General features: G+C 43.0%; 1 protein-coding gene across 1 annotated transcript in view; it reads right to left on the bottom strand.

Annotated features, from left to right (window-relative positions):
- Positions 1-2,331: 2,331 nt before the first annotated feature.
- The window catches only part of Tapt1 (transmembrane anterior posterior transformation 1), a 51,318-nt gene continuing 31,255 nt past the window's right edge, over positions 2,332-22,394 (bottom strand). The window contains exons 4-14 of the mRNA XM_021163301.1: positions 20,838-21,000; positions 19,781-19,916; positions 18,934-19,031; positions 18,625-18,694; positions 14,773-14,853; positions 13,434-13,543; positions 12,155-12,214; positions 11,780-11,848; positions 9,904-9,980; positions 6,036-6,196; positions 2,332-4,351 (exon numbers count right to left, since the gene is read on the bottom strand). Of these exons, the coding sequence (XP_021018960.1) occupies positions 4,122-4,351; positions 6,036-6,196; positions 9,904-9,980; positions 11,780-11,848; positions 12,155-12,214; positions 13,434-13,543; positions 14,773-14,853; positions 18,625-18,694; positions 18,934-19,031; positions 19,781-19,916; positions 20,838-21,000 (1,255 nt within the window). The 3' untranslated portion in view covers positions 2,332-4,121. The remainder of the gene's footprint in view (positions 4,352-6,035; positions 6,197-9,903; positions 9,981-11,779; positions 11,849-12,154; positions 12,215-13,433; positions 13,544-14,772; positions 14,854-18,624; positions 18,695-18,933; positions 19,032-19,780; positions 19,917-20,837; positions 21,001-22,394) is intronic.

Consider the following 22,394-nt stretch of genomic DNA (forward strand, 5'->3'; position numbering starts at 1 on the left):
CCATCCGTGAAACAAACATTTGAGAATCACTGAAACCTTCTCATCATGCTGATTTCTCCTGAGTAACTCACACCTCCCTCCATCGCTGACACGCCTTCCCTCACTAGGTAGGTGTTTTACAAGAAAACACTAAATCAGTGGGTCTCAACCTGTGGGGCCCAACCCCTTTGGGGGGGGGTGTCAAGTGATCTTTTCACGGAATTCACTTAAGACCACTGGAAAACATAGCTATTTATATTACAATTCAGAACACTAGCAAAATTATAGTTATGAAGTAGCAACAAAAATAATTTAATGGTTGTAGTTACCACAACATGAAGAACTGTATTAAACTGTATAAAGGATTGTGACATTTTGATGGCTGAGAACCACTGCTCTAAAACACCCTGGATGTCTGAGGCATTTAATGAATACCACATACCACACTGAACTGTACCACAGGGCTATTTTCGACAACCACTGGCATGGCACCCTTGGCTTCTGAGATTTTTTTGTTTTTTGTTTTGTTTTTCGAGACAGGGTTTCTCTGTATAGCCCTGGCTGTCCTGGAACTCACTTTGTAGACCAGGCTGGCCTCGAACTCAGAAATCCGCCTGCCTCTGCCTCCCAAGTGCTGGGATTAAAGGTGTGTGCCACCACGCCGGCGGCTTCTGAGATTTTTTTAACTGCTTTCTTGGCTCATTATCTTTCTACTTCTTGCTGGGCCTCTCTCTCTCTGTCTCCTCTCGCTCTCTGTGTGTATGTGTGTTTGTAGGTCAGCGATCAACTTGTGTGAATTGTTTCACTTCTTCCACAGTGTGGAGTCTGGGGACTGAATTCATATTGTCAGGCTTCGCAGCAAGTGCGTTTACCTGCTGAGCCATCTTGCTAGCTCCTTATATGTAAACTCTTACACATTCTTTCCTGACATAAAGGGCAAGAAATACCTGCTCACTAAGTCTGTGAACAAATCAGACTTTAATGTTCATCTCCAGGGCATGAGGGGTGTCAGCTCTGACATACAGGGAGTAATGGCCCTTTCTGTTTCCTCTACTGACTCACGGTAAACAGGGACTCTACTGTCCACAGGGAGTGTTGCTGAAGCCGGAGTAGCAGAGACGGGTCTGACCCTCATCTCCTTTTCCTAATGTTGCCACCAGACCTGCCTATCAGAGGCTGAGAACACAGGTGTTTCCTGAGTTTCTTTCTCTTTCATTAGAGTCTTGAGTATTCTAAGCCAATCAGCCATATTCCTTTTCAGAGGCATCCTGGGCCTCTGCTGCTCTGGGGTGCTGTGCAATATACATGGCTGGGGATAGCTACCAGCTTCTCGGGGTACCAAGGGGTGGGAAGTGGACAGACTCAATGGTGACTTACAGTATGATGGATGATGGGCATAGACTTGAAAATGGCATATTCACCTCTAGACTCACAGTGAGGGGCTATGAAGCTTGGCTGCAGTCCTGTACACAGTGTGCAGGAAGGCCAGAGTCTGGCAGACAACTAGCAGTATTCGATGAAAAATCTTTTCCTCCCTCTTCACCCCTTTTTAGAAAGCTCTGGGAAACTGCTATCAGATGACCTTAAGCACACAGCATAGGGAAAGATCAGCCTGACACCACGACGTGAACTGTGCTATCCTCGGTCTGCCATACATACTCGACCAATGTCCAGTTGTGTCCAGCAGTCAGGGACCTTGCTGTCTCCCGCTATCCCTTGCTCCGGGCAGTTCCTGACAGAGGAAACAACTAAGAAATCACAGTGGGAAAAAACACTTGGAGCTGAGGCATATGAAAATAAAGTACTTTAAGGCAATCTTGTGAACTCATCTCTGCTGAGCTAGCAGAGGTGGCAGGGCAGGTGGCACAGAGTGGGTGAGGCAGATGCTGAGAAGCTGATTCAAGCATACTCTTTTCAAATGCTGGCACAAGACCACAGGCAGCCAAGATACATTCATCAATAGCATTTGGTACTTTGACCTGTAGGAAAAGCTAAAATGGGTCTGATGTACCGTGCACCATACTAAGACTATTTAAAAACCAAAGTATTGTCTTGTCTGTGACTCCCATAGAAGTCACTGTGACATCAAGATGCACCATAGAATGCAAATGTTGTCATGTGATAAGAGATACTAAATGGTCTATGACCAACATGCAGGCTATTCTTTCAAAGACAAAAGAGCAATTTCTTTTTTTTTTGTTTATCATTTAGGGCAAGAGTAACTAAACATACTTAACACAACCCTATTATTTGTAAACTAGAAATAAGTTCTGCTTAAACTAGAAATCTCTCAATGAGATATCCATTCCATCAAATATAATAGTAATCGTTGCCACAAGAAATTCAGTGACCTTTTTAAAAAAGATTATAAAATTGAATTTATTGAGTTTCACACAAGATGCACTTATAAAATTAGTACTGAATGCCATTATGACAGAAGTGAGTATCATCCACACTCCCAAGAGCATCTGCAAAGGAAATGCAATCTTCAGAGAATAGCGCGGAAACAGAAAACTCAAGCGGAACAGAAAGATACACCTAGGTCGTGTTCTTGTTCTGACCAGGGCTGCGTTTGGCAAAGCTTTCTCCACACGGCTCCTGGTTTCCATGGACACTCTCTTTCGGTAAAAAGAATAGTTTAAAAGTGGGGCCCCACTAAAACATACACAAAAGAATAAAAATGTTCATTTTAAACTTAAAATTGCTTCCTGGTTTTACAAGGCATAAATATATAGTATCTCCAACAGCTATCTTTAGATTCTGTTAGTGCAAAACATTAGAAACCCCCCTGAATCTCAAATGCATAAGCCAAAGCATCCAAACTAGTTTTATACTTATCCAGGATACAGGCAAACCATTTAAAATTTGCCATCTGTGCCCAAATATTTGCATGAGAGCTGAGTTTCAGAAGACCGCACAGGAAATGAGTTAAGAGTACCATCTTTTAGGCAGTTCAGATAAGAAACGGTCAACTTTCTGTCTAAGAGAAGTGCAGAACAGATTCTTAAGATAAAGTAGGGTGGCGAGCACTTGTCCTGGGATGCTAATAGGTAGTAATGAAGCAGGAATAGCATCTTTATCTCAGATGAAAACCCCAGAGCACCTTTTGGTTGCTAGTTACAGTGTCCCAAACACTCTACTTACAGTCGGTCATGTGAGGTTCCCTCCCCACACAGAACAGACCCACAGACAGACAAATGCATTTTACAAGCCCAGCAAGGTGACACTGCTCAGTCTGCTGGGAATACTTTAAAACTGTTACTCAAAACAAAACAAAACCCAACAAACTAGCCTGGCACTAGCAACAGCTATGCAATGGCTATTCAGCCAATTCAACACCAAATCCTTTAACTTGGAATAACCAATGAAGCAATTAGCCTTAAAGCAAAGCCAGGTCACATTGCACTTGTGCCTTTTACTCTGTTGACATTGCTCTGTGCCTTCTACTGTCACTGGGCCCATGTCACACAGCTCACACTCTGCCCTGAGTAACCAAGGCAGCAGGAAGCATTTCTCAGTGACACATGACCTTTATAAAGTAAATGACTGGGCCAAGAGCTCACTGTTTCTCATAGGACGCTGCTATTCACCGCCTTGTAGTTAAGTGGCCTTCTGTTTTGACTAGCTCGGATGTATTGCCAAGGATGACTCTGGTGGTAAGAACGTTATCTGGACTTAGATGTAGTAACTTGTCAATGCTTTGGCAGATGGAGTCAAGTCTGGAAAGAGTGTGTGGAGACAGTCTGAGGCTGGAAAGGGAACTCATGGTAGAAGCTTCACAGTTTCCCAGGTGTGTCCTTATACTGAAGAGGCCTTGAGGAAAACCCAACGATCTGGAAGCCCAGGCTGACGAAGGAAAGGAGCTTCTGCAGTGCTCGGCCAGGTGCCGGAAGCAGCACTGCTGTTGGCCACGCAGGAGGAAGTGTTCAAGTGTCAGCATCCAGAGTCAGGGCCAGAGGCCACCGCTGCTCCGTGATCTGCCCTTCTGCAAGGCCACATTACTGGAAGAAAGATACTAAGATTTGCTTGCCATTAATAATTTAAGTTTTTAAATAAATATTTAAGTGCCATTTTTAGCAAGTGTCCTGGCACCCAGAATTTGTGGCCCGGGGCCTGACATCTTCATCTCATTAGTCACAAACTCAGTCAATCCGGTTCCCACAAATTGTGAACCTGTCTATTTCTAACAAGTCTTTCTTTGAGGATCTGTGCTTTAACTCAGCATGTTCCTGTGTTATGTCCTTCTCATCACCATCTGGGGTTGTCAGGAACTGATCAGAATTGCTAGTCACGAGTAAGGGTATGACGTTTTCTTTCTGATGACCAGGCTGGCTGGTGACAGAGGCAGACAGGTTTTCTTCTGTGGAAAGGCCTGTGGAAAAGGAGATAATTTCCCTTCAGTCACAGTAAATACTCATCAAACTACTTATGTCTTCAGAGTACTGGAAAGTATCTGTCATCTTTCCTCTTAGATACACCAAATGAAAACTAAAAGCATACTGTATAAGCTGTAATTTACAATAAATTTAGAAGCTAGTCACACTCTGTTTATCCAAAAATATTACCCACCCCATAGGTAACACTACCACCTGATTCTGGAAAGAGCCTGCCTCTGATTTTGCCTCCCCCTCCCATGTGACCACAATCTCTCAGGACTACTGCCTGAGTGGAAAATAGCACTGGCTCTTCACCCTGACCTCTGGGAAGAGCGAGGCAGACTTACTGTGTTCCACTTCTTGTCTATACACTTTGGCTAGACTCAGACTAGTAGCATCATCTGCAGGAAGTCCACACTAGAAGGCACCCCAACCCGTTCGCCCCTGCCCAGGAATCTAGGAGGCTGGCAGTGGAGGCACCTGAGGATATTAGGACCCACTGGCCTCTGAATTATAAATCCACCCTCTTCCCCTTTCCTTCCCAGTGCTGGGGACTGAATCTAGTACTTTCTGCTTGCTAGGTTAAGTGTTCAACCATGGAGCCAACATTGTGAACCTCATTCAGTATCCTCTCCCCCCAATTTGATCCTTAAGGAAACTTTAAACCACAGTGAGTTGTAGATAAATTGCCATGTCCACTCTTGCTGAGATCCAGTGGTCTTCTGTGACTCTGAGAAAGTGAAGAGCTAACACTATCTTCAGCTTTGACTGGCACCCCTTCAGGGCCTGACTTCAACACCCTCCGGAATCATCTCTAGCGTGTAGTCTCTAGACCTCTAGGGCATCCTTCAGGCACTCATTTTAAATATACTTCACATGACATGACATGACATGACATGATCCATGATCTGGTGGCTATCCTCCAGTAGACTAGGCCGTCTTGAAAGTAAGATGGACATCTACTAATTTCTTAACGAAAGAGAACATGTGCTGACACACTTGCAATCTTTGCATCACTAACAGCACCTTCATGCTATACAGTGAAGTACCTTCTGAGCTTCTACTCTAGCTTCTGAGAAAACACAGGAGCACCAGCTTGGCTTAGACCTTGGACCAGCTGGTTCCTTTGCCCTGTTCAGAACAAGATTTTCACTCTCCAGCACAGCTGGGTGCTGTCCAGATGCACTGGCCTCCTCTCCCTTTCAATTCTAAGCCAAGAGCCTTGCAAGAGTGACCAGGCCCTGGGGTATGGGGAGGTAGAGTTCTAGGCCTCAGACGAAGTCAGTCCTATCCTACCACAGCACCCCCTGGCTGCTATCCTTCCAAACACCAAAAGCCTCTGCCCAGTCCATCTTCTCTTTCCTGACTTCACTTACTGCAGCCTGACACATGCTCCACTTACTGCTCTTCCTCTCTCCCCAACAGTCCAGATCAGGTTTACCAGAGCAGGGACAAGGCCTTTTTCTCCCCCCATTATATCCCGTGGTCCTGACATGTAATAGGTCCTACAGAACAGTGCATTAGCAAATGGAATAACAGTGCTGGGTCAGGTGTATCTGTCCTAGAACGTATAGGACCCACAGGGAAGTGGAACGAAACCATCACTAAGCACCACTTGACCTTGGCTGAGCAGTGATTTACCAGGAAGAATTCAGATGATGAACTCTGAAGCCCACGTACCTTGAGAGGACTTGCCCTTGCTCTGGGACTTGCTGGAGGGTTTTCCGGGTGTGCTGGCTGGAGGAGGATTAAATAGCTTCTCTTCCATTTTGGCTTCCTTCACATATTGACAGGACTTTCCCAACAGCACAATGCTATTAAGTATTTTCAAGGAGATCAACCTAAGAAAAGAAGCAAAGTTGGAGGAAGTGATCTTAGTCAAGATGTGGACCAACGTCTTGGCCTGGCTTCTGAGAATGTGGGTCAGGTTGAGGGGGGCCCAGGAGTCAGAGGCCCCGGGCTGTGCAACATGAGCTCCTTGTACAAAGCTTGAGTTTCCTGAGGCTGTTTATCATAAAGGAAGACTTCTGATACACTCTACTTCATAACAAATCCTATCAGCCAGCAGCTTTTCCTAATACCGATAATCCAACATATATTCTGTTCTATAAAACAGGTAGATTCAGATGGACAATAAATAAGAGACAGTTCCCCGTGTGGCACCCATATATTATTAGTCATTTGCTCTGAGCACATCATTTGTACCTTCTCCCTGTACAGAAATGGGGTCAATTTACAAGGCTGTAGCGGAGGTAAAGTGGGAATGAGAGGAGGGGTATGGCCTCACTGTGTGAGTAGAGCTCTTTGTGGTCCTGGGCAAAATTCTTCACAGCTGATAGTTACATAATACATACATACATACACACACACACACACGCGCACACACACACACACACACACACACACACACACACATATACATACATACACACATACATACATATATAACAAATACATATATACATACATACATACATACATACATAATACATAGTTTTACAAATATTTTTTCTTGTCCATTACTGTTCCTAAGTTATCTTACGAATGCTTTGTGGTATGGGCTATATAACAAAAACTTACTTGTAAGAGCTCCCATTTCTGGACATCTGGATTATTTCTAACATTTTGCTTCTATTAAAAAGTTTGTAATTAAGAAAAGTTAGCTTAATCTTGTAGTTTGTTAAAATAAACTGCTAATACCTATAATTACAGTCATGGAAATTCTAGGCCAAGAACTAATACTGTAAACCATCTGCTATAATTATGGCAGGACAATTTAGAGAGCACAGCATCCCAGTCCCATCTTCTCACACACCGTGGGCCATGACTGACAGCCGTAACATGAGGGAATAGAGGTTGCTATTTGGTGCCTGAGATGAGACTGTCAGGAACATGGAATTACAAGCCAGTGAGCATCATCAGTGGCTCAACTTGTGAGTCAATGCAGGAGATACACGAGGATTCTTGCCTGGTCCTCAGGCCTTTCACTAGGGGCTCAGAACACAGCACAGATGGCTCCATGGAACACGGGTGCAAATCTGCTGTCAGTTCCAGGTCTTTCTAAACTATACCCTTCTTCCTCCCCTGTTTCCGGGGTTTCCAAACTTACCAAATCAATCCCCAATTCTAGTCATCCCTACCTCAGGACCTTCTCTCCCCACCCCTAAATGTTGCTTCGGTCACAGTAAGTGACAACTCTATTGCCTTCCCTGCTTGAGCCCAGGTTCTGCAGCCATATCTGAAGTTGCTCCTTTATACTTCGTGCACAGGCAGTGTGCATCCACCTGACACGTGCTGTCCTCCTACTTCGAGCACTGCCATTCCAGCCTTGGTCACCTTTCCCTGGTGGTGCCCACTGCTTCCTGACTCACTGATCCTCTTGTCACACTCCAGTCCGTCCTTCACATGGGAGCTGAGTGGGTCTTACAAAAAGTCTTCTTGTGAGACTCTGGAGCTACCTCCCCTGCCAGGGGCCTTCACACAGCCCACTGTCTAGGCTTACACTCTGTACTCAACTCTGCTTGCTTTCTGCTGTGCTCACAAGCCACCATCTGTCACTCTCCATCTCCTGACACCTCCACATTTTTCTTCACACTGCTTACTACCAACAGTCTCTTGAGAAAGTATCTCCTGTCTATTTGCATGCTACAATTTCAGAGATACCAAGGGACAAAACTTGTCTGTCTTCTTTCTGGTCAATCCCTAGAGCAGCCTGGAACCTGGCAGCCAAGGCTGCTGAATAGATGGGCAAGGGCAGTGGCGGGCTCATCTTTCCCCTACAGCTGACAGGCACACATCCTCTCCAGAGAACTATGCAGAAAGGTTTTCTTTCATGCATGCCATATAAAAGCATCACTTTCCTGACTTATGCTCAAACTATGAGAACAGTTAAACAAAGACCAGAGCAAGTAGAAAAAAGGGAACTATGCTAAGAACATCAACAGGCAGGGTGTGGGAGCCTGCACTACGGAAGGAGCATCATGGTTTATTTTGTTGTTAAGAAATATTTTAATATCTACTGTTATGCAGTCTAAGTACAAAGAAATCTCCCTAAATATTGACCCTCAAAAATAACACATAGTTTAAAGTTTTAACATTGTCTTCAGTGTGCAGTTGGAACATCTTTGGCATATTAGTAAAAGAAAAGGAGAAAGAACAAAAGGCCAATGTGACTCCAGTCAAAGGAAGAAACAGCTCAGGGAAAATACGCAAAAAGACTGGAAGAGTCCAGAACATAAAAATAAAAAGTCAATTGTGTGAGATGGAAGTTTTAACTCCTACCTGGAAAAGAAAGCATACAGTAAAATTTCTAATATTGTATAATTTAATATGAAAAACTTAATGTCAAATTTAAGAGAGCTGTGTATGGTGGCATGCTGCCAGTAATCCCAGCACTCAGGAGGCAGAGGAAGGAGAATCAGGAGTTCAAAACCAGCCTTTGGTATACAGTGAGCTCAAAGCCAGTCTGAGCTATTCGAGATCCTGTCTCAAAAACAACAAAAGGTGTGCACTGGAGATGTAGTTCAGTTAGCAGAATATGTGCTTAGCATGCAGAGAGTCCCAAGACAATACTCAACACAGCATACACCAGGTATGGTAGCACAAACACCTGTAATCTCAGCACTCAATCAGTCATGTCACCTCAACAAACACAGCTCTAGAGGAGGGCTGAGACAGGCACTGTGAAACTCTCGTGACTTGCAATACACAAGGGATATCAAGTGCAGCCCACAGGAGTGACTGTGTCTGAGCTGCTTGTACAGAGGAGTCTTGGGTGCCTGCCACGTGTCCAGCAGTGTAGGTCCCAGGAAGATATACATAACACTCAAATGTGAAACTGGAACAACAGATGGCTTTGGAAACCAGGTTCTACAGGAAGTTAGAGCGCCACAGCCTTTTCCTCTGATGGTGCTCAGGGCTGTCCTGTCCCACAGAGCAGCACTCCTCAAACCCATGCCCAAGGATCCCAGCATGTGTAAACCAGGTCAGTCATGGGTTCCCCACTTTGGGCACAGACATCAGAACTCAGGTTGGCTCCTTACTTTACTTCACTTTTTGAAAAATCAAAAAGTGGCAAAGTAACACTTGACATCATTTTCTTGTTATCATTTATGCTTATCATAATTACTTAAACTGTTTACTTACTGCTGTATTTCACAACCAGACAGGTATGTAAGCTAGTTGGGACCAAATTTTCAAAAGTTTCAGTTGGCTATAGCCACAAAAACTACATTTTGCATCAGTTAGGTTAGTGTGAACCAAGCCGGGTGTACTGACTATTAGCATGGCAAGTACAAAGGAAAACCAAAGGTGTTGTTAAATATGGAAACTTGACTCTAATGAACGACTTTTCCTAAAAAGAATCAAGTATGGATGAACTATAAATCTTGAGCAAAAAGACCTTACTATAAACTTTTGATTAAAGATTCAAACTCAAGTACACAGAATAGAAAAAATACCATTGGATGTAATTAGCTTCTATTACATCTTGCAGTCAATACATACTTTACAGTAAAGTCAAAACATAATCAAGAATAGTTGATCTTACCCAAAATAGAAGAGTATGACACAGGCGTAGGACAGGATTCCTTGCACTTTAATTGAGCTTGTTACAACCCTGATGAGCTAGCCAGAAACAAACCACAACACACAAACACAGAGACAAAACAGAACCATAGTTATTAGTTGATATTTAAAAACTGTTTCTCTCTTATTTTAACATTTTAGAGCATACCTGCATCTAGGTCCAAGAGGCTGGTTCTAGACTTCCAAACACATCTGTGGTGGACTGGGTTTGCCCAGGCAAGGCCTGCTGTTGCCCACTCCGGGAAGCCCCACCAGCCTATCTCATTGATGGCACTTCTACTTACATCTCACAGAGGCACACAGCAGCTGCCATTTGTAAAGTAGAAACTCATTCTGTAAGGTCTAAAGGCGCTCATCTAGGTCTTGCTAGAGATAATACCAGTTTGAGCAGTTTTTCTCTTTCCTGGTTTTTCCTGTCCACTGTTCAAATTCTTTAAGAGCCCCCAATAACTTGTAGGGAACACAGAGCAAAGGGAACCTTTGAAAGACTTACACTCTTTAAGAAACTAAGCACACAGTTAGTTACTTGAAAGCCATGAACTCCGGTCTTTTTGGTTACCTATGGCTAGCACTCCATGTCTTATGTAGCAGACATATAGACAGAGTAGTGTTATCCCTGGACGCCTGTTGAATGAGTCTGGTGGGAGCAGCTGAGAGAACAATGTACACATGACAGCTACTTGAGTGGCTACACGGAAATGAAGCATAGGTAACTGGCTGCCTCATCCAGTAGTGTCAAAATTCGACTGTGGTTCCTTGAATATAATTGAATGCTACAAATAAGAAGAACAACAGAAGTGAGATATGGGAATGGACTATCATATGCTTAATCCAATCTCACTGTGAGAAAAGCACCAGAAAGCCCTCAGCTGTACCACAGCCTCTAGCGCAGAAAGTTACTCTTGCACAATAGCCACTACCATCTAACTCACCCTTCTATTAAAGCCACTGCTATCTAACTAACCCTTCTATTAAAAGTTAGTTGAGCAGTCTGGATTTACCTTCATCATTTTTCTAATACCAGGAAAAACAAGTAGAAAAACTTGACATTCTATTTTTTTCAGTTTAACTTTTACTAAATAACCTTTAAAATCTAAGTTTCTTCAAAATTTTAGGTAGCCTTTTCCTAAAGAAAAGAAATCTGTATTACTATATAATAACTGACTAAAACCATAACAATGTTTAGGGTATACTATCTGTTAAGCTGCTGAAATCTTACATTAAGCCTATTGCCACTCACATCTAAAAATGTTGGGCAAACCAATCTAAACATACTTGCTGTGACTTCTAGCTTTCTTGTACATATGTTAGCTGACCTGCACACAAGTGTTTTCAGGCCTTCTGATAAAAACAGCTCTACTTGTTCTGGGGCTGAATCCTGTAGTGTAGAGGGGCAGTCAGACCCTCCTTAAGCACACTGCAATGCTTGGTTCTGCTCACCACTCACTGTGCCCTCTGCATTGACTTCCTCAGCACGGGACTCATGGCATCTAGCACATCAGTCTTGAAGTGCCCTCTAAAACAGCATCAGTTATGCGGCCACCTCCATGCTCCAGGCACCACAACACAATGGCCACCTCTGGGATTACCCATTAGAGAAGACAATTGTTTGCCCAATGAACAGGCAAGAGAGCAGCCTCACTGCTAGGAAAGCTACCTGGACAAGCAGTCCCATGATGGCACTTTCCCTCTGCGTAGCTCAAAACTGAAAGGATGCATTTAGAATTTAAGACAAACTTTTCTTTCAGGTTACTTATCAAGTCTTAAAAGAAGCTGAAACAGTTACTGGTGTTTTATGATGGCCATGGCATGACGAGAACAGAGAAGCATGAACTTACTAAGACAGCTAGCGGGAGAGGAATAAATCCCATTCTTCGTGCCACCGAGTCACTGTAGTCTGTGTACGCCTGCATGCAAAGGAGAGAAGGGCTCCCTCGGTTACTCAGCATCTAGAAAGCACTACTCACTGTCAGCAACGCTCTCAACAGGTGCCTTATGATCAGAAAAGAACCCAGAACCTGCCACGTAACTGAACAGAAGGATGCAGATGTTGCCATGAGTTTCAAGTAAAAAGCTCTACAATGCTGCAGAAACACATTCTATTTAAGCATTTAGTGTCTAGAAGTAGGCAGGGTCAAGTCTTTAGTTTTATCTGTAGCACATTTATCCACTGGTGAGTTAATTTCAGACAACACCTTTAATGGAATGCTTACATTTTTCTGTCGGCTGCTAACGAGGTCAAAAGCAAGGCTGGCTCTATATTCACTGTAGACCTGAAGGCAAATAAGAAAAAAGGATGATGTAGACCACAGCAAATACATGCAGTGGAAAGGCTTAGACTTTGTAGAGAAAAATGCTTCCTAATTACACTAATGCTAATTAGCAACCAGACACCCACAGCTTGAGGAAAACAGTCTAAGCTCCCCTGAGCTGCTACATTCATGGGCTTATAAAAGGTTTACTTTAAAGACAAGTAACAGCCAATGATTCTCAATCCCGGAGTTTAGAATTTAAGGAAAAGGGGCTGTTTTAAGCAGTGCTGTATACGGGAAAATGAATTCTGAAATTTTGACTGCACAACTAAGTATTATGACTGTGTATTTAACCACATCAATAAAACCTTACCCCAGAAGGATGCTGACAGTGAAGATCAGAAACTAGGGCTGGGCCGCATTAGAACCCTTGTAGCAGCCCCTAGGGAGCTTTGACAACTGCATCTTTACTAAAAATGCAATGAACTACCCGAACCAAGCCTTTAATTTTAGTTTCAGGTACTGAGAAAAAGACCCTATGAAGAGAAGGATCCTGCAGGGAGGAAGCCAAGAGAGAAAAGGGTGAGCTCGCTCGCCCGCTCTCCACTCGGGCTGTCCTGAAGGGACAGATGAGATGCTTCAAGCATTCAGCAAAGCAGAAACACAACTCTCCAACTGACACCACACTCAAGTTTAAATCTATGCGCGAAACAATAAGTAACTATCTAGAAAGCTGATGGGCCAGTTCTCCATTCCGGAACTGAGGGTGAGGTTGTACAGGCCACCCCACCTTCACTGTATCTGCATGTGATTTACTGCCTCAGACCCAGTTCTAAAGATACTACAGAAAATGGTTACACCGTAAAGCAAATCCCTCACAGCTTCTTCAAGTAAAATGTACAGCTCATCTCCTGGAATTTAGGCATCTGCATATATAATCCCAGCACGTTGTGGGCAGAGGCAAGCAGATCTGGCCAGCCTGGTTTACAGAGTGAGTTACAGGACACCCAGGGTTTATACAGAGAATCCCTGTCTCTAAATACCAAAAATAAAAAAAAGCCAACTTTTAAACTTTGAAAGTTTGCCAACTTACAAACTTGTCAAGGTTTTGATGGTTCTATTTTAAACAGACTCAGTATGATTTTAATAACTCATTTTCATAAAATAATAAACCAAGGGCTACCCTTTATGATATAAGAAACCAATGAACCATTGAACAAGAATTACTAGAAATACCTACATCTGCAGTGATGTCATTGAATTTGGTGATAAAGGCATGCTTTACAATGTCCACAGCAATTTCGGATGCAATCACCATACAGACGTCAGGAAACAACACCCAGAGATGATCTATAAGCATGGAAGAAACACAGTTAGAATGCTTTACTAAGCAGAACCTGCATCTCAAGCTCCCAGCAGCCTGGGACCTCCAAAAGGGCACACTCCAGCACTGTCGACTCAGAGTGGAGAAGTGGCACTCTATCAATCGTAACCTTCCCTGCTGGAGTCACACTTCACCAGTTAAGGATAATATTTATTCAGGACTGTCCTAGTACCACTTCAATTGTTGGATCTATTCTGGTAAGATCTACCATCTGACCTTACAGGTTTTGTAAAAAGGAAACTTCTGGAAATGTGTTCCCACACTCAGTATCACTTTGTAAGTGATACCAACTCTTCAGATGTTCCTGAAAACAAGCCACAAACCACCAAGTTAACAAGAGGCCTCAGACACCGAGAGCACCCTCCATGTTGGCAGTAACATAAGAAGCATAAAACACTGCCTGTTCCATTAAGAACAAAACTGTACATCAAGAAATCTAGCTTGCCAATGACCAGAGGGAGCTACCTGAGCAGCGCTCGCCTCCCACCTCACTCTGCGCTGTGATCGCCTTCTACCTCAGCAGCTTACAGTCCTGCACACTCCTTAGCTCTTCTCACATGTGGACGGGGCACAGCAGCATGGAACAGTTAACTGAACAGATGAACACTCGTGGAATCTGACAAGGTTCTGTCAGCCCAGATTCACTCCATTTCTAAATCCACCCCCATTTGAAAATGGTCAGTGTGATGAAGAGCAGGGCTCTAGCCTAATGGTAACCAGAGTCACTGCACCAGCCACAGCTCCAACAGAAGCCCTGAGCTGCTTGCTTGGTGGAGTATGCTTATTCACCACAAACACCTGCAGAGGCGCTGTGGGTCTTATGGGAAATGCCAGCATCCTGGCCTGCAGGGGATGATACATCCGTTCTCCTGGAAGAGCCATTTCCAATCACAAACCGGTCCGTGGTACATTTGGTCATTTCAGCCCTGACTTCACTCCATGTGAAAGGATGATCCGCTGTTTGGTTTTTGTTTTTGTTTTGTTTTTTTGTTTGTTTGTTGGAGACAGGGTTTTTCTGAATAACAGCCCTGGTTCTCTTAGAAATCCTTCTACAGACAAGGCTGGCCTTGAACTCAGAGATCCACCTGCCTTTGCCTTCTAAGAACTGAGATTAAAGACTTGTGCTACCAATGCTCAGCCCTGATTTGTCTCAAGAGTAAAACAGGATACCATATTTAATTCCAGAGAGAGTTACCTGGATTCCAAGAAAACTGCTCCATGTTTCTTAAGCACACTATTAACAAAAGCACGTAATTTGTGAATCGTTCCTTAATATCTAAAAAAAAAAAAAAAAAAAAGAGCAAGATTGACCATTAAATGATAAAGTATATTAAGTAGGGAAATTCTATTAAAACATCTGTAAAAAATTAGTGATTTTTGGAACCCAGGGGGTTCCATTTTAGGCACTAAAATTCACAGTGCTCAGGTCTCTTCTGTAAATGCTGCATCATCTGTACATCACCTGTCACCTTCTGTCATTCGCTGAATCAGTTCTAGATCTCTCATAATCCTTGACACAACTTAAAAGCCTTGAGTAGAGTTATTTCACGGCAGAATGTACGGAGCAGAGATGAGACAATGTCTGCCCGTGTTCAATACACATGTGGTTCCTGCTTAGAATATTCCCTGCAGCCAGAACCATGTAGGCAGGGAGCGCAGTCACTTACAGAAGAGCAGGTCTCTTCTGTAAATGCTGCATCATCTGTACATCACCTGTCACCTTCTGTCATTCGCTGAATCAGTTCTAGATCTCTCATAATCCTTGACACAACTTAAAAGCCTTGAGTAGAGTTATTTCACGGCAGAATGTACGGAGCAGAGATGAGACAATGTCTGCCCGTGTTCAATACACATGTGGTTCCTGCTTAGAATATTCCCTGCAGCCAGAACCATGTAGGCAGGGAGCGCAGTCACACAGGGCTAACTGCTGACTCATGTGTGTGTGTGTGTGTGTATGCACACATACACATGTGTGTAAGCCATTACTTAATTTTCCAACATATTTCTAGTATGGAAACTTAAAAAATTAAAGTTGTTCAAATTTGGTCATTAAATGCCTCCAACAGTCTTTGGGAATATATGACAACTGTTTTCATTTTATAGAAGACGAGAAATAAAATCAGAGAATAAAATATAAGACTTTGGGTAAAATAATACTTCTGCACTTCCAGGAAATATCTAACCTGGTAAGGAAGGAGCATGTAATTTCCAAGAGAATACTGGCATTGTAATAGCTTTCCTTGGTGGTATGTAGAGAATATGTGCGTGCGTGTGTGTGTGTGTGTGTGTGTGTGTGTGTGTGTGTGTGTATGTGTATGCAGGATTAGGTTTCACAGTGGTGTTTGTTCTAAGTTATTAACTAGTTGATTAATTGGAATGAATTCGTGAAAATAGAAAACTAAAGTCACGTCAAAGACAGTTTATGTATTTTATTTTTTTTAGTTGTTATTTTCTTTAGGAGTCCAAGATATCATGTAGTCATGAACTAAATTATGTGTGACAGTGAGTGTGCACTGTGTGTGTGTCTGTGTAAGGCTGGGAGCTGTCACTCACACAGCACAGCTTGCATTCCACCTGATTGTGGCACACCTGTCAGCACCCTGCAGCTCAATTTCACCTCACCGTCCTCTGTGGTACCAACTTTGCTTCTCCACTTCCTGTTCTTGTTGCTCTAGAACATGAGTGGACTTTCTTTTCATTGTAAATCCCCTCTAGGTAAGCTACCTTTACTGTCTGTACCTGCCTTAAACTGTTGAATTCTTCCAGTCAGAAGACTTCCCCTTCTTTCCCCTTTCTGGCACCTTCCTTCCCCTTTAGAGCTGCCAAGCTTCTCACTTGTAGCAGGACTCAACTGTACTTTCAGTGGGCACAAGTGCTGCGCTATCTGTGAAACCCGAGCACGAATCCTTACACAATACCATGTGCAAGGTACATAAAAACTGATTTTGAGGTACAGAGCACAGAAACACTTCCTGGAAAAGCATATGCAGGGTTTTCAAGTGCATATTCTGACTAGCTCCCCAACACGTGTGTATTATTCTTTCACATGATTCCAAGGGGATGTAACTTAAACTGTGTCCTAGCATCACTCCTAGCAAAGTCAGACTGAAGGGAGGAAAGATTCTCTGTATTTAGTTAGAGACGGACCTTAATTCACGGAATTGCTTTTCTGATCTTTAGCTGGAATTTCATAGTTATTCACAAATCTGTCTCGGTATATGCACTCTATCCTTTCTAATTTTCATGAGCAAAGTTAACAGAGACATGTATTCATAACAACCCTACTGAGAATGGCTGCATACGGCAAATCTGGGTCTTAACGCAATCATTATTAGAAGGAAAAGGAGCCCATCACTAAAGTCAGCCAAGTGGGCGTTTGTGTATGATGGAGCCACAAGGAAAGCTGTCCCAAGGCTTTGAGAGGGGCTGGAATGTTCATACCCTCACAGCACGGAGAAGCAGCTAGCCTCCATCTTCCTTCCTAGCACTGTCAGCCTACAAGAGCATTCTGGGGGGTAATGCAGTGACGTCCCATTGCTTTGCCTTTGAATCTCCTTAATGATGCGTGTGAACTTATTGGTCATTCATACATTTTCATGCTCAAATCCAATTCTGCGACTCTGAGTCATATCACTTTCATAACTGGCAAATTTTTCAATATGTATTCAGGAATGGTAATGTTCTTTCTTAGATATAGATACCTTCAACTATTTTCTCATAACCTATATGTGGTCTGCACGTTCATTAAAAAATTATTTTCAGGCTGGAGAGATGGTTCAGCAGTTGAGAGCACTGATTGCTCTTCCTAAGGTCCTGAGTTCAAATCCCAGCAAGCACATGGTGGCTCACAACCATCTGTAATGAGATCTGATGCCCTCTTCTGGTGTGTCTGAAGACAGCCACAGTGTACTTACACATAATAAATATATAAATCTTTTTTTAAAAAAGTATTTTCTCTTCATGTTGTATTTTACATGTATGACTGTTTTGCCTGTAAGCATATCTGTGTTCCGAGTCCCTTCAGTACCCAGGGAGACCAGGAGGGACGTTAGATCCCCTGGGACTAGAGCTGCAGACACAGGTCCTCTGAAGGAGCCCAGTGCTCTTAATGTCTGATGGTGGTAGTCGTGGTTTTATTTTGTTTTTGTTTGTTTGGTTTTCGAGACAGCATATCTCTGTGCAGTCTGAGCCCCCTTTCCAGTAACTTTTCATTTTATTTTTAATCAGCATGGATTTTTTACAATTTTGGAAATTGATTTATATATTGTTCTTAAGATTAGCAATTTTGTGTAGTCTCTAAAGATGCTCCCCTAAGCAAACCTTGTGAATATTTTCTTCTATATTTTATTTTTAAAAGTTTAAGATGTAGTACGTACACTTATGGCAATAGATTACTTTGAATTAACATTCTGGGAGGAGGACAGGGATCAAAGGTCTTTCATTTAACCTTTCTTCCAGATGTAACTATTAGGCTGGAGTCCCTGCTCAGTCTGCACGAGATGGGAAACCCAGTCTGCCCTCCTTCCTCCAACCCCACCTGAACAGAGAAAAATCCCCCATCTGCTTGGAAAAAGCTCCTTTCTGACAATCCTCTCAAGAGTGCCGCCCAGGGGCTCAGCTTTTGACCATGTATGGGCACCATCCCAGCTCCTAGCTGGCATGTCATCACTCCCGCCTAAACTCTACAAACCCTTCTTGCTTTAGCCAGAATGTGTGACTTCATTGACCTCTACCTCTGAGAAAGGTGAACACACCTGAGAGCTGCCTCCTAATAAACCTGACTTTATCTACCTTCAATCTGCTCTAATCTGCCCTATATCTTTGTGACTGAGGGAGAGAAAATGCCTACCAGTAACCACTATTAGGTAAAAAATACCTCACTAACTACTCATCTGTTTTAGAAAATATGATTTTTTAAACCTTTAAAAAAATTGTTTCAAAATACAATTACTTTAAATTAAAATGTTATTACTCAACATTTGCTTATGGTAATGAGTCACTTTTAATGAATGTTAACTAGAGCTACAATCAAAATTGAACAACTTACCACTATTTGACATCTGAAAGAGATTATTCTTTTCAAACTTCTTGAATACACTTCCTTTAATTTCAACAAACTGAAATAGCAACAGAAATACCATCTTTGTCACTTTAAATACACACACACACACACACACACACACACACACACACACACACACACATACACAACTTTAACACCTTAACAGCTGTAAAAATCAACTCTCTCCACAAAGCGCTTCTTAGAGCAACAGGTAAGTAAGAATCCCTTCCATGCACAGCATTACTGTGAGTCCCCTTCCCAAACTCCCAATGCCAAGTGTGGCCTCATACTTACATTATTAGACATCATGATAGTAAGCAGTGACTTGTTGTGAGAGTTAAAAGCAACATTGAGAGTTGTTGCTTGAACCATGATAAGAATTGCATGTAGAACTAAGAACAAGTCAAAGAAAACACTTGTTTTATAATCATTAACACAATTATCAAACAATTTTGAAAGTAAAAAAATGGGGGAAATGACCATATTTTCTAACTCAAATCTGCCTAACACATACTCTTATTGTCACAATTTCCTTATTACCTAGTTGATATAAACTTGAAATGCTATATGTACTCTACATGAAAGAAGCAGAAGCAGAGGAACATCTGATAATTAGAACTGTACCTCTGGTAGTTGGCACAGTTAGGCCCTCACCAGGCCGTGGTGGCGCACACCTTTGATCCCAGCACAGGGAGGCAGAGGCAGAGGCAGATGGATTTCTGAGTTTGAGGCCAGCTTGGTCTACAAAGTGAGCTACAAGGCAGCCTGGGTTACACAGAGAAACCCTCTCTCGAAAACCAACCAACCAACCAACCAACCAACCAAAAAAAAAAAAAAAAAAAAAAAAAAAAAATCAAAACCACCACCACCACCACCAAAAAACAGAAGTAGGCCCTCAAAAGAGGTGTTAATTAAAAAACAGAAGAAACTATGGCAGATGATGAAGAAGACTAAGAGATATACATCTGTATTATAATAATTCAAAGTTCTAAAAGTGAACACGGAAATCTGGAGTTGGTTTCCTTGGTTACCCGAGGGATGGACTATCAAGGGCCCCTCCATACGCACACACCATTCGTGCAGGGACAGGCAAACAAAGCAGTGCGGGTTGCTGGAGTGCCCTCTAAGCCTAGAAGGATACAGACATAGAGAACAGCCATGAAGAAGTGAGGAATGACTCCGATGTGTGCTCTTTTCCTTTCTTTCGGCTCTGTGGCTGTCCAGTAGAGAGCATCTAAGATATCTTGTCCAAACGAGGAGAACAGACGATCAGCTACCTGCAGAGAGAAACAGTGGGAACGAGCTTCTTTCTCAGCTGCTCCTGTTAGTAGTTTACTAGCAGTCAGACTTGAGGCTAGCAGTCCTGGAAGGGAAGCTGAGGAAGAGCAAAGGGCTGGCTGCTTACACTCTGTATGTGCTCCCTGGTGCGTGCTGAGGACGCAATACGTTTATGGAACCACAGTGGGATTGTTGAATTAGCCATTTGTAAAAACAAAGCAAACAAACAAAACAGAAAAAATTGTGAAATTTGATGCAAAAAGTTCAAAGCCATTTTAACTCAGTATACTAAGCACAAATAATTAAGTTATGTGGAATCCTCACAATTCTTGCAAAAACAACAAAACCCACTGCATCCATGGGTTCCCAGTAAGTTTGCAATTTGACAGCAAATGTCCTCAGAATTGTGCAAGCAGTGGGAATCTGTCCTTTAATTTAGTGCTCCTAGCCTTCCTAACACTGTGACCCTCCCTGTAAGACAGTGCCTCATCTTGTGGTTACTCCCCACCATAAAATTATTTCATTGCTACCTTTTAACTGTAGTTTTGCTGCTGTTATGAATCAATGTAAATATGCAGGACATTTGATGTGTGACCCCTGTGAAAGTCTGCTGAACCCCAGAGGGCTCTCGACCCACAAGTTGAGAATCACTGCTTTAACTGGAGGGCATACCTGGTTTGGAGGAACTTTCCCTTCAAGTATGACCCAGCACTAGCGGCTCAGGTGGCACCTCGATAAACTCAGCCCCCAATTCTCTCTAGATCTGACTCTGCACTGTACCAAGATCCTCTGGTGAATGAAGCACACTCATTAATGGCTTCCCAGCCAACGCCCTTCTCTCATCCCTCTGTAGGACTTGAGTGTGGGCCATGCTGCAGGCAGCCGGGTAAGACTAAGATGTGGGGAGCAAGAGGCCTTACCTCTAGCATGTTGTAGATGATATAGAGCTTGATGACAGACTGGCCTCTTATCAGGTGGTACATCATAGAGTAGTCAACGTAGTGCATCATGAAATAGCAGATTACCAAGATGACGCCCTTCAAAATGTCACACACCTGTGCTGGCTGGAGCAGACGTCTGTCCCTGAAACATACAAGTAATGGAGACAGGCGTTTTACTCTATGTGCTCTCAAAATAAACAAGTCACCGTTACTGGACACCCAATAGCATATCAAGGTCACAATGAATGTCAGGCTGAAGTTTAACAAGGGTGGTCACTAAAATGACTACGTAACTGGATCTTTTCTGCTTGCATACAGAATATAAAGATGTTAGACTAGGGTTGGAGAGATGGCTCAGAGGTTAAGAGCACTGACTGCTCTTCCAGAGGCCCCCAGTTCAATTCCCAGCAACCACATGGTGGCTCACAACCAACTGTAATGGGATCTGATGCCCTCCTCTAGTGTGTCTGATGACATCTACAGTGTAATCATATAAATAAATAAACCTTAAAAAATCAAATATTAAAAAGATGTTAGACTAAAGGTGAATCAGAACTGAAGAGAGTGTGCAGGCAGCAGCTGTGTGTGTGTGTGTGTGTGTGTGAGGGGGGCAGACCTTACTATACTCATGGCCGCTGGGTCAGCCTGCTCACCCAGTAGGTGCTCTATGCACACCACTCTGCACCTTGTCCACCCTATTTCCCAACAGCCCTGCTGGCCACATAGAGAGTCAGTCAGGCCACTGCTGGGATCACAGGCACACCTAGCTCCAGATCTTTCATAGTGGTTCAAAAGGACCCTCGGATCATTATGGCTATGTAGTTTTCTCCATGAATACATACCATAAGTTTTCCAGTACATTATTGACAAATTTCTACTGCTTTCCAACTATAAGCTAGCACTATGTACATGGCTCATAAGTAAAAGTGTATCTTTACTGTAAAATCCTACAATTCTAGGTGCACAGTTGCATTCACTCTTGACATTTTGGTAAAAACAGCCAATATGGGCCTCTGAAGGGTTTGTGTCAACTTACACTCCTGCTAGCAGCATATTGAGAAGGCTGTGGTCACAAGCATCAAAATAACACATGACTAACTCCTGAATCTTTACTTGAATCGTTGCACTGGTGAGAAAGAGAACCCAGTATAGTATGATGTCAATTCACCTCAGTTGGCTCTGGGTGTAAATGCCACTGAGGGCCTTGCTAATGCTAGCCAAGCACTGTGCCACTGAACCATACATCCATTTAAAATAATTAAAAAAATGAGCCAAGTCTTATTCATGCTCTGAGAAGGCCCCGAGGTTGCAATCTCCCTGCTCAGCCTCCCAAACAGCGTGGAGCTCAGGCTTGTGCTATCAGGTCTCACTTTGAAAGATTCTTTCATGCATTCAAGATTTATTTAAGCCGGGTGTGGTGGCACACACCTTTAATCCCAGGACTTGGGAGGCAGAGGCAGGCGGATTTCTGAGTTCGAGGCCAGCCTGGTCTACAAAGTGAGTTCCAGGACAGCCAGGGCTATACAGAGAAACCCT

This window comes from Mus caroli, chromosome 5, assembly GCF_900094665.2.
Source record: "Mus caroli chromosome 5, CAROLI_EIJ_v1.1, whole genome shotgun sequence".
Classification (NCBI taxonomy): Eukaryota; Metazoa; Chordata; class Mammalia; order Rodentia; family Muridae; genus Mus; species Mus caroli.